Raw genomic sequence first — 13800 nt, 5'->3', positions numbered from 1 at the left:
TCTCTTGCACGCTCTCTTCACAGGCCACCCACAGCGACAGAGAAGCCATTGTTTGTCTCTTGTGTATTACTTTGAGATGGCTGCTAAAAAGAGAGTTATTGAACTGATGGGGGTGTATGTCAACACACTTATACAGTAGCTCAAATTGAACACATCATGAAGATGGGGTCACTTTACATGCATCCTACTGTATTCCATTTGCTTTTATTCAAACAGATTTGGACCTTAAAATCCCTTCACCAACATCACAATGATCCCTCAGCTGAAAACCCAGCATTGAGGAGTGGCCATCTTTTTTTTTGACTTATAGCTCATAAACATTTGGGACTCCTTATGTCCTCATTGTGTATCTTTTGTCGTATTGTAAGTTTGCTATTTTGGCCTTTTCTGTACAAACAACATCTATCACATGTCTGTCCTCGAGGAGAGATCTCTCCTCTGTTGCTCTTCCTGAAATTTCCTGAATGTTTTTGCCCATTAAAGGAGTTTTTCTAATCCAAACCAAGGGTCTAAGGATAGAAAGAGTCATACGCTGCACAGACTGCAAAAAACCCCATGAGACAAATTTGGGGTTTGTGGCATTGGGATTTATAAATAAAATTTACTTGACTTTCGTCTTTTCAAAATACAGTCTTGATATCACCCAAACTGTGAATGATAATTATTTTTAGGGTGTTTTCTCCCTTATTTCTTTATTTTGTCTAAGTGGAATCAACTGACTTTTTCAATTGCAGCAGGTTTTGAATGTATGGGGAGTTTATTTTTGTAAAGCTTTTAAATAATTGTGTGTAGTTTACGAACTTCAAACTAAAAGGGAATTATTAGGGTTTGAAACTGTTTTCTAGATGTACATCACGGCCTGTAATGCGCATGTTTGTGGTGACTGTTGTACCAAAGAGCAGAAATGTGGTGAAGTGTACTTGTTCCTCTCAGCGCTCACATTACAACTACTTATTTTTTACTGTTGTTCTCTATTTCATCACCTTCTTTGCTTTTCAATAATCTGTGAATGCATTAAAAAGTCTCTCCCTACCAGCGGTAAAAGGCCATTTAACACTTCTATAGACAGACAGGGAGATGGAGCTCTCTCAGTCTAACCTCTAAAACGAATCAGGAAGTGTCCCCTCCCGCGATCTGTGAAGGAAGTTTAAGAGCAAGATATAAAAATAAGCCGAGCACAAGCACACATACTCGAAGCTGAAAATAACCCCACATGAGGTAAGTGCTATGTTTAAGCCATCGGAACAAGCTGCTCCATGCAGAACACAAGACTTTCACACAATGACAAACTGCCTGAAGGCTGCTGTCTCCTTCTCTTTTCACAATGTGTTAGATCAGTATTTCTCAATGATGCACAGACATTGAGGTTGGAAGTTGTAAACTGGACATTTTTACGTGTTGTTGTTTAAATGTAGGTCAAAGAAACACCCATCCCAAAAACTTTCCCAGGTGAAAAAAATGTACCACTTCTCTGATTCAACTTGTTTTGTTTGGTTCAGTTCAAAGAGTCATAGTCAATCATTGACTTTGTAGGTTGGTAACTTTTTACATAATCAATCACAAGTCTGTTCAAAGCAGCCAACTATTTGCAACAGAGTCATGATACTTTTAGGATTTAGCAGTCTTTTAGAACCAAGAAATAATGGCTGAACTGACATTGGTGCTTTTGGTGATCAGCTGTGGCATGTCAACTTTTTTTTTGACTAAACAAAAAGTACATGTCATGGCGCTAACCCACTGCTAGTACCAGCTCTGCTGGGCTCGGCATTGCTCGACTCTAATTGGCATCCATGAATCTTGAAAGAATCAAATCTGGACAAAAGCATGTTGCCCAGCCCGAGTGAGACTTGCAGAAAACCTTCTGTAGAGAATAATTTAATCCTGTCATTCATCTTCACACAACGATGCACTTTTAACAGGGTGGGGATGGTGCAGCGGATGTGACACATACCTTTGGGTTTCAATTTCCACTGGGATGCACTGGTGAGACACAGCGCCAGCTAAATGACGTCTAATGTAATGTAACATTAAGAGGGTGATGTGTGGGGGGGAGCTGATGTCACAACAACATTAAATCAATTGCTCAAATGGCCCTGTTTCCTGGGGTGATAAGAAGTATAAAACTAAGATTAAAGTTCAGATAAAGAAGACCAGATTGCAGACTAAGAAGAGTAACCTCAGCCGACCAGTATTTACTGCAACTACACTGCTCTCTCTCTCTCTCTCTCTCTCTCTCTCTTGCTTTTGTTATCGTTATCACCCTCCCATGTGTAACCACCACCAACCAAAATTCCAGCAGAGCTATATTTGTTCTCTGCGGGCTATCAAACGGCATTCTGGGAAATGTTGGAAAGAGCCATTGAAGCAACTATAAAGGAGATAAACCATAAATTGTGAAGATGTCTCAAAAAAGAATTTCTGGAATGCATTTAGCATCACAGATAAGCACACCAGTTACCCTAAAACACCTTAAAAATGCACTAAGTCCGTGTTTCTGTTCCAGACAAGACTACAGCTATGTGGGAAACTGAATATCTTTCTACAGTCTCCATTGGCAGAAGGTCCTCCACTGAGATGTTTCCAGGGACAGTTACAGTGTGTTGGTAAAGGTCAGATGGATTGTGTACAGTTTGTTCCTCTTTGTGGAATAGCCTTAAAAACACATTTACACCATGTCTTACGTAAACTCCCTGCAGCCACTTGCACTTGGAGTGTGTGCATGAGATATTAGTATCTGGCATGCAGAGCAGAGGCCTTCACCAGTTGTGGCAGAGTTGCTAAAAACATGAACAGGAAAACAGTGTTTTTCCCGACGTCCTGCAGAAAAAATAGCAAGTAGAGAACACCATCTTTATCTAACTTTAATTGCATCCCATCACGTATGTCTTTAGGGTGGGAGCCATGTTTGTCCAAGCTTTAAATTTAGGCTGAGATCAGCCTCTCATTCTCAGCCCAGGTTGTGCAACAGAAGTGGATTGAGGAACCTTAATGAACAGGGCTTGTTGACAAGAGGGTGGAGTATCCCTCTCAAAACCAAACAGGTTGTGAAGTGCTGCTGTGAAGTGGGAGGTGAGCAGACGAGAGAGCCACTCCACGTCTTCGTCAGAGCTTCATTTGTCTGTCCGTGCCCACGGTTTTTGAGTTCAGTTACTACATGAGTGAGTGTGTGCACCTTTGAATGTTAACCGTGTTGCGTATGTGAGATGAGCTGAGGTGAAGGGGATTTTCTTATGAACCCAAGCCTCTTCCCGGAAGGTTGCCGTTCTCTGTAAAGGTGATGTGGCTTTAAGGGTCCTGTCAGAAAAAAACAACGTCCTTTTAGTTTGCACAAAAAAAGACTTGCAGGCTCTTTCAGACGAGCCTCACTAAACTCAGGAGTTTAAACAAATAGTTCAATCAAAAGAAGAAGTGCATTCTCATCTCTGCATTTTCTCAGATGATGCAATTTCTGTTGAAGGCCTTACTCATCTCCAGGGCTAAGAGGACAGTGATTAAATTATATTGCTTTTTGCCAATGTTTGTCTTTTATTCCTATATTACTTTGAAAAACAAACATTTAATGCTATTTACAATTTTTGGTAATCGTTAAAAAAGTGATAATCTACAAAGAGAATGGGTTCACACTTATTGGACCAGTGTGAAGGATTTAGTGGCATCTAGAGGTGAGGTTGCAGATTGCAACCAACTGAATATTCCCTTTCTCACCCCTCTCTTTGGAAGCGTGTGAACCCACGGTGGCATTCAGGTGACTAATAAATATGAATGGCCCCCTCTAGAGCCATTGCTTGGTTTGTCTGACGTGGGCCGGATTCATGGTCCATGGTGGATAAGGGCCAGCTTAGTTTCTTAGTTTCCGGTGATTATTCCTGCCAATAGATCCCCCAAAATCCTACAAACTGGTCAGATAATAAGATAATCAGACTCCAAAAGGTTTACAAATGTGAATTCTGCAATGTTTTAAGCTTATACCACTCATGCTGACTGTATATGTCATCCATTTCTATGGGTATGAACATGGGGTACTGCAGCAAACAGTCAAAGAGATTTTGGTTATATTTCTTTTTAAAGCTGCAAGACTCTAGACGACACTTTCAGTGCTGCAATTGAGTCTCATGCATCACACACAGGTTTTGAAAAGACGTCCCCTTACTTTATGGATCTTATTAATCAAATAAAACAGGACCCTCTTAAAAAGACTCTAGATAACGAGAAAAAAACTTGGCTTAAGGACAAATATTCAGAGTGCTAAACAAATCTGTGAAAGACGTTATTAACAAGACAGAGTCTGAATCTAGTAACGATCAGTTAGACTGGATATTTTCCAGTACTTTTATTTAGTAAAACTTTATTCAACATTTTCACAACAGAAATTACAAAGAGTTTTACAGAAGAAGGAAGACGGTGTATGAAAACATGGCCATTAAGTGGAAAAAGGTAAAAGAATGTTCTCAACTTTGAAACAGACACATTTATGGCCTCCAGCAGCTAGCAGTGTTTTAATTAGTATCAACTCCAACCTTGACAAAAGCCTGATGCTAACCTTAGCCAAAATTGATTATAAATCCTAAATTATTATCAGTAAGAGTGGCTTGTGTTATATTCTGATGTCCTGTGCTGAAGGGCCACTGAGAAAGAAACTACCAGCTGAAGAAAAAACGTAAGAGATCTGTTAAGCATTACATCATGTCAAGAATGATTAAATGAATGAATGAAACCTTGAGGGGAATTTTTCATTTAGAATTTAAAAAAAAAACAGCATTTGTCCCACAAAAGCAGATTTGAGCAGAATTGCGGCTTTGTGCAGCCGCACAGCTCTGTGTGGCGGAGGACGGCCAAGCTTGTGATGACTGTTTACTCAGCCCCACTCTGACTGAACACAGCCACTATTCATCCAACGCCAACACACCGAGGAGCCCAGCGGAAAACTGGACACACACACATACTGCAGACATCCAATGTCAGACGTCTGTGAACTTCACATTATGCGATAATGTATAGCCCATGGTCTTTTTATGGAAAACATGAGGTAGTATTGATATTTATTTATCAAAAAACTGAACAAAAAGTCTCTTAATGTACAGTGTAATATATTTATACATGAATCAAGGATATCCTATCTAGAAATACACATTTTTCTAACACTGTAACATTGGTTGGATAAAACTCTCTCTCTCTCACACACACACAGACACACACACACACACACACACACACACACACACACACACACACACACACACACACACACACACACACACACACAAATGGGAGTCTGTACCAGGAAGGATGTGGAGGAAACGTTCTGTGAACGTTGAGGTCAAGGTGTTCTGAGAACTGCAGAAGGTACCAAATACTATGATTCCAGAAAGTACAATGTGAGAAGGAAGAAAAAAAAACATTGTAAAACCACTGAACCTCAACTTTTACGGAAATAAAGTTAAAATCAAAAATGTCTTAATGATCATTGCTCAGAACGACACTATTCATTTGAAATATATACATAGATACATACATGTTGACATACTAAAATAACAGCTGCATGCATTTGAAAGTGAAGGCTTAATGCAAAAAGTGCAGCAGCTTCCCTGTGTGGACAGATGTTGAGTTGCATGAACTGCAACGCGGGTGAGTTTTCTTTTTGAACTCGTGGCCGTGATGCAAGTGAAGATCAAGAACAACGAGGAATTTTCTGCAAGAACTGATCAGCGGCCATAGCTGGAAGGATTTTAGGTTGGTAGTCATCACAGCATAATCATACGGGACAAAATTTTTAACTTTTTTTCATATATTTCTTTGGGGCATTAAAATATAAGATGGTGCATTTGAAAGAAAAAAATGTATTCTCATGAGGTACAGGAATCAAAGAAAGAAAACTTAAATAGAACTCTGATCCATTACTTTTTAAAGTTTTGACACATATCTAGTCTTCCACAGGATAGGACGCACATTGCACATGAAGGACATAATACTGGTATGTACTAACGTGGAAAAAGTCCAGATATCTCCTTAAAGTAATAGTGGAGAAAGGTCTCTGTTGAGGCTATCCTATAAGCCTCGGCATGGATGGCTTGGTGTTCATCTTAAGTCCAGACACTAATTCTCTTCGGGTGGTGTTTCTGTTAATTATAAAAGTAGAAAAGGTTATTTTACATTAAATAGTACTTCACCTAGTGCTGATTAACAAAGTGCTGTGGCTTGTTGACGGTGGAGTGGGTAAGAACCGTGTGTTTCCCACCATCCACACCTTCTATTTGGTTGCCATTCCTGTAAATATACCTAATTCCCAGTGATGTGCCATATCCAGTGCAATACTCCCCCAAGTGGCTAAAATAAAAATGAACTAACCTAACTAAAAGGTGGATGTAAAAGGCTCCTACAGTCTCCAACATTAAAGTATTCACATTGCAGTAACCAGATATTGATGTATAGAATTATAAATAATGAGATAACTTGAGTTATGCAGCTTTTCACTTCTTCTACTGTGGTATCTGTAAGCCTAAAACATTCCTACATTATTACAGTATATACTGACTTTATAGTGACCTCAAAATATATATTATACACAGGACTTTCCTATTGTAATAGTTCCCAACTTGGGGGGTTAGGCCCTACCATGCGGTCCCAACACAATTCTGAGAGGTATATTATAGGTAGATACCATATTTTTAATTTCATAAGAAAGAGAGAAATGCATGTTTTTTATTTTCAAATATAGGCTATTCTCACCCTTTACGGTCATAACCTGTGGTGGGTGGGGTCTTTAATTTAAGAGGTCAAGAAATGCTGCCCTAACCCATTCTTTACATTTTGCTTTACTGACTCTGAAATACCACCCTGTCCCTCCTTCTTCAGATCTCTCTGTCTCCAGCTGTCTCAGGGTCTTAGGTGGATGAACAGGAGATGAAATAGAAGGAGACAGGAGACAGATGGGGAGACTTGTTGTAGCATGAGTTGACATGACAGTGATGAGAAACCTAAGTAAACCAATTAAGAGAGTGGAGTGTGGTTTGTGTCCTCCCTCTACAGCTTTATCTGTCAAATCCCCCAAAACCGTCCTGCTGAACCAAGGCCAGGTTCCACTTCGCTTGATCTCGGTCAGAGCAATCAGAGGTAGAACTTCAGGAGCTCTGCATTTAGCACCTAACATTTGACCACAAAACAGGCCACTCAGAAGGGTTGAGTTGGTTTTGAGCCAGTTAACAAGCCTTGTGAATAACAACACATCCTCCTAGTTTACTTGTGCCAGACATTTCATATAATCAATATAACCAATTAGCAAAAATGTTCTGCATGCATTCATATTATGTCATATATACTGCAAGTCACCAAGTATGGTGTTTTTTTCACTTCTTCCCCTTCAGTCTTGCAGACCTTTTTGCAAACCGCAACAGGTGCATGATGCTGTTTTTAAGAAAGTTAATCTGTAAATCAGATTGGGGGCATCCTCACAGACATCTATCTGACTTTGAATCATGTCTTCACGTGAAAAGCCCTGGACCATATGGACCATCTGGCCAACGGCATTCCTGATGACTGTAAAATCACGACTCCTCCTGATGATAAGAGGATAAAGCTTTGAGTCTATATGTGTGTGTGTGTGTGTGTGTGTGTTTGTGTGTGTTTGTGTCAGTAAATTATGTGCTAATCTTTGTCTGTGTCCTGCTTGGACCAACCCATGCTATTTGCTTAACAGGTCAGTGGGCAAACTGATGGGACAGAGGACACACAGAAGCTCTGTTCTGCAGGCTGGTTGTGAAGTTCCTGTTTTTTGGAGAAAACGAGGAAGATGGCAGCGACGTATCAATCAACCTCTCTGGAAAACAAGGAATTAATGGTTCTGTATGGAGGGGAAAGAGACCATTACTTCACCGATGAGGACTGCACCAGTGAGGTGAGGTTTTGAAGACAATAAACTACATCACAATACAACTACGTACAACTAGTATCCCTTGTGGAAAACACTTTGTAGAGATTTCAATTGAATGAAACTGATCATTTTGATTGTAACTACTGATCTAAGCAAGTAAGACTTCTTCAAATTTCTTCAATGAGTCTTGGACCTTATTTAGGGCTTATGAGTTTCATGCAACGTAGGAGAATAAAATAAAGTAAGCTACAATTACAAATACAAACAGTTTTATAGTTAGAGGTATACCTGAATCTTTTAAATGTATATTTACATTTATTATGTAGACAGCACACACCAACAACTGTATATGCCACACTGTATTTTACATGTGTACGTACACTGCACAGATTGAAATTATGATAGAAATCCCCTAGTTTAGTTCCTTCCGTTACCCCACATCCTCACCCTGGGTCTTCAGCCACAATCTTTAGCATTGAAAGGCAACCACAGTTTTTGCATGAAATAGATGCAATGGATGCAGTGCAGAGTAAAAACCACATAATTACTTTTTCTTTAATTACAGGCTGACATTTTAGATGTTTGTGAAAGCCATTTACAATAACTGAACACATCTCCCATACTTCGTCAACAACATAATTTTAAGGAATGTTAAAATACAGTAAGACTGTTATTTGGTTATTTGATTATCACTATAAAAAGTTTACCACAGCTAAAAGAAACATTATATAATCAAACAGCAAAGAGTTACGTCATTACGAGTTATAAGTTGTCCTTGCTTATTATGTTGATGATGCATCCACCAAACGGCACAATGTTTACAACTTTCCAACCTTTCAGGAGTATGATCTGGAGTCAGAGTGCAGCGGGGAGGTAAAAGGTGGCAGAAGCATTCGCAGCGCTCTGTCGCTGGAAATCTACGGTCTGCAGAGGGAGCAGCATGTTTACTTCTCCAACCAGCAGTACTACAGGAGGCTGGAGGAGTTGAAGAGTGCTCACCTGAGGAACATGGCCGAGCTGGAGAGGATGTACATTAGCCAAAGCGGGGAGAGGCACAGAGAGGAAGATGACGAAGGTCTGGAAAGAACACAGAACAGAGAGGACAGACTGTCAATCAGGTTGGATATGTTACACTTTCATATTAAGCTGTTTTTCCTGTGTGTTGTAACCACTCTGATTTTCCAGATACGTTTAGTGGTTAATTGGCATTTTTTTAAACCAATCACAATCACCTTGGGCGGCGCTAAGCTCCGCACGAAGCCACCGAGCCTTGGTTACAAAAGGATTCAAAAGGACTACGTCAACTATATTTCAATGTGGATCAAATTTAAGTCTAAGTGTAACCTAATTTATGTTGCAGTTTTAAAACAAAACAAGTATGAACACATCATGCAAGTGCTGATCCTACTACTGAGGATCCGTTACACCAACTTATTCAACACACAGTACATAGAAAACATAGAAATCACTGGTATTATTCATGTAAACCAACCAACCATACAATAACATTGTGAAAAGCCCTTCTGAGGGGCGTAAGAATATTTTTTAAGATTACTTATAAAAATAGATTTCTATGTTTTGTTGAAGGATATGCTTCTCACTGAAATAAAACCATTGAACCAAAGTGACTTAAAAGGGGATTTCCTAAACAAGTGTTTGGTCTGATTTCTGCTATAAAGTACACAGCAGCAAATACAGAAGTTGACTGGAAACACACTTGGTTGCAGGTTGCAGTGAGTTATTTATAATTTTCTTACTGTAGCCTTCTTCAAAAATCAATAAGTTGTGATGTTACATTTGAAACCACAATTCCTCTTCTTCAATTGATTGTGTTGTCTATACTTAAGACAGGGGTTTTGAAGGAAAAGAAGCACCACATTACAATGCAAAATTGTGATTAATAGTGTCATGTTTATCTAGGATGACACTGTTGTATTCACAATCAGCGTCAACAAAAACAAAGCCTATAAGTAATATTTAATGATGTTCAGCACCAGAATTGTCATGCAGCTGCTGTACAATTGTTGTACAACAAAAAGGTTAAAATGTGTCTTTGTCCCTATGTGTGCAGCTACTCATTCTGACAGTAAAGTTAATGTCTCCTCTTCCCTGATGCATGATCTCTGCACCCAGCAGTAGCGGCCCTACCAGGAAACTCCAGAGGATCAATTCCCAGGAGGAACTGGACTTCCATGACACATCCAGCGGTTCGGACCAATCAGAGCTCTGTGGAGAGGACAGCATGAGGGAATCGGAGCTGGACAATCCAAGAAGAACTCGTGGCCAGGATCAAACCTTTGGGAGGTTGGTGAAGTAGTTGCAGACCTGTTCTTAAATCTGACTGTTCTTGGAGAGGAAGCCAAGACGAGGAGGCAAAGAGGAAGTTGATCCTTTGTTGTCACTTCAAATTAATCATCACATTTCACCTTCTGTTTTCCCAGAGACTTCCAGCTAAACCCAGAAGAACTGATGAACCAGAAGCGGTTTCGATTCCAGCCTAAAGCCTCCTGTCCGAAACCACAGGGAAGACCGTCCCTTCCAACTGGGGTCCGGGTCAGGTCAAACCTTAACGTCACCGTACCCAAACCCTTCCAGATGATGCTTAGAGAGGAGGAGAAGAAGAGGCACAAGGTACGAACTCGCTCGGAGATTGAGCTGGAGAACATGTTGCTAAAAAGGGAGCTGGAGGAGCTCCAAGAATGCCAGAAACAGTTCCGGGCATCGCCAGCACCAGCGCACATTCATTTACCTCTCTACAAAATAATCAGCGGTCGCCACAGTCAGCGAGCCAACCGAAGCAGAAGTAGCAGTAGTCTGAGTAACTGTGGCACCAGTAGCAACCAGGCCCCAGCTGCTGCTGCTTCACCATCACCACAGCCTTTCCATTTCCTGGAGAGAGAGAGGAGGAAGAAGGAGGCCAAGATTGTGGCAGAGTTGGAGAAGCTGGGACCAAAAGAAGAACGCCAGGCCTTCAAGGCTAGACCCATGCCTAGCTCGGTGTACGGCACCAAACACAGAGCACACACCAAGAACACAAGCCACCAGTTTCTAACCTACTGCACACTGGAGAGGGAGGCCACGGAGGGCCAAAGTGATCCAAACTCTGACCTGGAGCTGGACGTGCCCCACTCCGAGTCAGATAGCTCTCCTGACTCCAGTAGACCTCCAAGAGGTCTGTCCTCCAAGCCCGTGAAGAAGCAGATAGAGCTGTCCATTGAGATGGTGAGGGGCAGGGAGTGGTCCTAATCGGACCCTCTCAAAGCCACCTCCTGCAACCTGTACTCCCCTCTGCAGCCTGGTGGCCTCGAGCCTCGGCTCTCTTACAAGAGTGACAACTGTACATCAGTGTGTGAGAGACAGTGTTCATGAATCAAAGAAAGACAAAAAAACGTGAGGAAACCAATAGCTACTTCTAAACAGATTTTTTATTTCAGAGTCATCCATGCAGCAGTTGATACAGATAGTTTAGGTATGGGAGGTCCTGTAGCGAGGTATAGGTTGTTTTTATAATACAATTCAGGGGTTATTTTTTTAAGGTCTTAAAAGGTAAATTGTAAATTGATTGCATATCAGATGTAACATCCTGACTTTCTCACACACACACACACACACACACACACACACACCACACCACAACAACACTTCATAAGCGTGGAAATGTTCAAATGTAAAACCTAACTAGCTAGCCTTATAAAAAACTATATACAATAAACCACAGTCGTTATTGAACCTAGATAGATCCAGATAGATCAGATCATCATGATGTTATGCATTTCTTATTTTTTCAAACACACACACACACACACACACACACACACACACACACACACACACACAGCAACAGGATCTGTTGGTCTATTTCTTTAATTGTCTATTCTCTCAACAGGTAGAATTGGTTGGATATTACTCTCTCTCACTCTCTCTCTCACACATACACACACACACACACACACACACGTAGAATTGGTTGGACATAACTCCATTGAGCAAACATACATAATCATATTTATTATTTAGGGTTCAGTGTCTTGCCCATGGATACTATGATACTGGATGTGGATGGGAGGATCGAACCACCAAGGCCACAGGTACCCTGTGGAAACTTTTGTACATTGAGTTACATTCACTGTTTATCATCAAAACATATGTTGTGTATCTTATTAAAGTGTTTCATGAATTTAAAACCCACATTGTTTATGCCATGTTTGGTGCAATGCAACATTTCTTGGCAGGTTCCTGCTACCAGCCGCCCAGGGGCTGTACAGGGGTAAACTATAAATATCAGCGGCAGACTTCTCAAGCCGTTATACAAAAGATGGATATTTTCTGCCCGTATATATACGAGACTAGATAACTTAAACCACTAAAACCAAATCATGTATCATATCATTTTATTTGAATATATGCCAGTGCAACTCTTTAAAACACACAGCTTTGTAAAAAACTAACTTTAATAATTTTAAGTGGCTATAATTGATAGTGGAATATAATAATGTATCAAATGATAAAGTGAAAACAATGTGAGAGGGGTCGCTCGTTAGATTGAACCTAAAATAAATTCTCACCTGAACATGCAGCTCACTGGACTTTACCGAGCTTTATAGTGAGTTTTTATTAGTTCATTTATTTTAAGATTGTTAAGAAACGTTACTGTTTGGGTTCCCTCTCTCCCCTCTCATTGGTCATTACCAGCCAGACAGACACAGTTAGAAACCAGCTGGTAACCAAAGTGGAGCATTTAGCAGCTAAAGAGACAGAGACTTCCCTCAGGAGTTGTAAGAGACCAGAAACTACCTGAACTAACTATTAGAGTGAATGGTGGACTTACTTTAATCAGGTGGACATAAACAAGACTGAATGATGTTCAGTAGCTGCAAGATTTAAATGTAAGCAACTATTTACTAAAATAAAATGTCATAGTCACTACAAAAAGTGATGACAAGTCAATATTATGTTCACAACTGGTTTCCACTGTAAATTAACAGACAAGCAAATCGGTGCAGACATTAAAACAGGTTGTACAAGTGATACCAGTTTGAAATCAATTCAAATCAAGTCATTCATGGCAGTATGACTATGTTCCTCATGGACCACAGACATATAGCAGCTTATTCATTCATTTGTTTCAGACTTTTGTACTTTTTGATGCTGTGTAAATACATTAGTGGCATTAGTTTTATGTTTTTGGCAGCAGGCTATGTAAGAAGGTCAAAGCAGGCTGTTGACAATCTAAGTTTAATATCTCAAACACCCTGCAGGTGGGGTCAAAATTGCATCTGCACCTCTGGCGTCTCCACTCAGTCTATAAGTTGCATCAGCATCCAAGATACACCTACATTTCTGGACCCTCCCCCCTAGAGTGGGGTGATGATCAGGAGACCGGTGTCTTTCTTAGCTGTTCAGGGAAAGTCCAGAGAGAGTAGAGTGTTGGAGAGAGAGTGGAGAGTGTTAAGGAATTGAGCTTATCATTTACAACGCAAGTGACAACATACACACACGCACGCACATTAAGCGAGCGTCCACCGTGAAAGTAGTAGGAAGAGAGAAAGTTGGGTTATAGAGAGGTGCATAGCGGTCGGGCTGCGGACAGGATGCCGAAGCGCGTGGTTTACCTGTGGATTTTCTACCACTGTAAGTATGCACGCTAAGCTTTTATTTAATACATGAATCCTTATAGGATACCTTATAGCGTAATCAGAGTGACTCTAGCAGCTAACTCTATAAATAACATTAATGACGATAATCGGTTCATTGCATCATCTTAAATGAAATCAGGCCTGCCAACTCTTACGCATTGGCCGGGAGACACATGACTGGTTTCACACGCGGAAGTGTCAACCCGGTTGTTCAAATTTCTGAAAGATGAGTTTATCTAACTATAGATCTACCAATCGTGATCGACTAGTTGTGCTTTCAGAGACGATGGAGGGGAG

At 40.5% G+C, this 13800-nt stretch overlaps 1 protein-coding gene and 1 long non-coding RNA gene across 2 annotated transcripts in view; one reads left to right on the top strand and one right to left on the bottom strand.

Moving 5' to 3' along the window:
• Window positions 1–434: 434 nt before the first annotated feature.
• LOC116705534 (uncharacterized) overlaps window positions 435–13800 on the bottom strand; it is a 16681-nt gene continuing 3315 nt past the window's right edge. The window contains exons 2-3 of the long non-coding RNA XR_004335951.1: window positions 10193–10197; window positions 435–446 (exon numbers count right to left, since the gene is read on the bottom strand). This is a non-coding gene — a long non-coding RNA (uncharacterized LOC116705534). The remainder of the gene's footprint in view (window positions 447–10192; window positions 10198–13800) is intronic.
• Window positions 7640–12051, top strand: LOC116705533 (protein FAM161A). Its single transcript, XM_032541735.1, has 4 exons — window positions 7640–7891; window positions 8708–8985; window positions 10004–10171; window positions 10309–12051. The coding sequence occupies exons 1-4, from the start codon at window positions 7787–7789 to the stop codon at window positions 11111–11113; spliced, it is 1356 nt and encodes a 451-aa protein (XP_032397626.1). The 5' UTR covers window positions 7640–7786; the 3' UTR covers window positions 11114–12051.

The sequence above is a fragment of the Etheostoma spectabile genome, chromosome 17 (assembly GCF_008692095.1).
Source record: "Etheostoma spectabile isolate EspeVRDwgs_2016 chromosome 17, UIUC_Espe_1.0, whole genome shotgun sequence".
NCBI lineage: Eukaryota > Metazoa > Chordata > Actinopteri > Perciformes > Percidae > Etheostoma > Etheostoma spectabile.
Note: the sequence above shows the minus strand (reverse complement) of the source record. Positions and strands in the feature narration are given on the sequence as shown.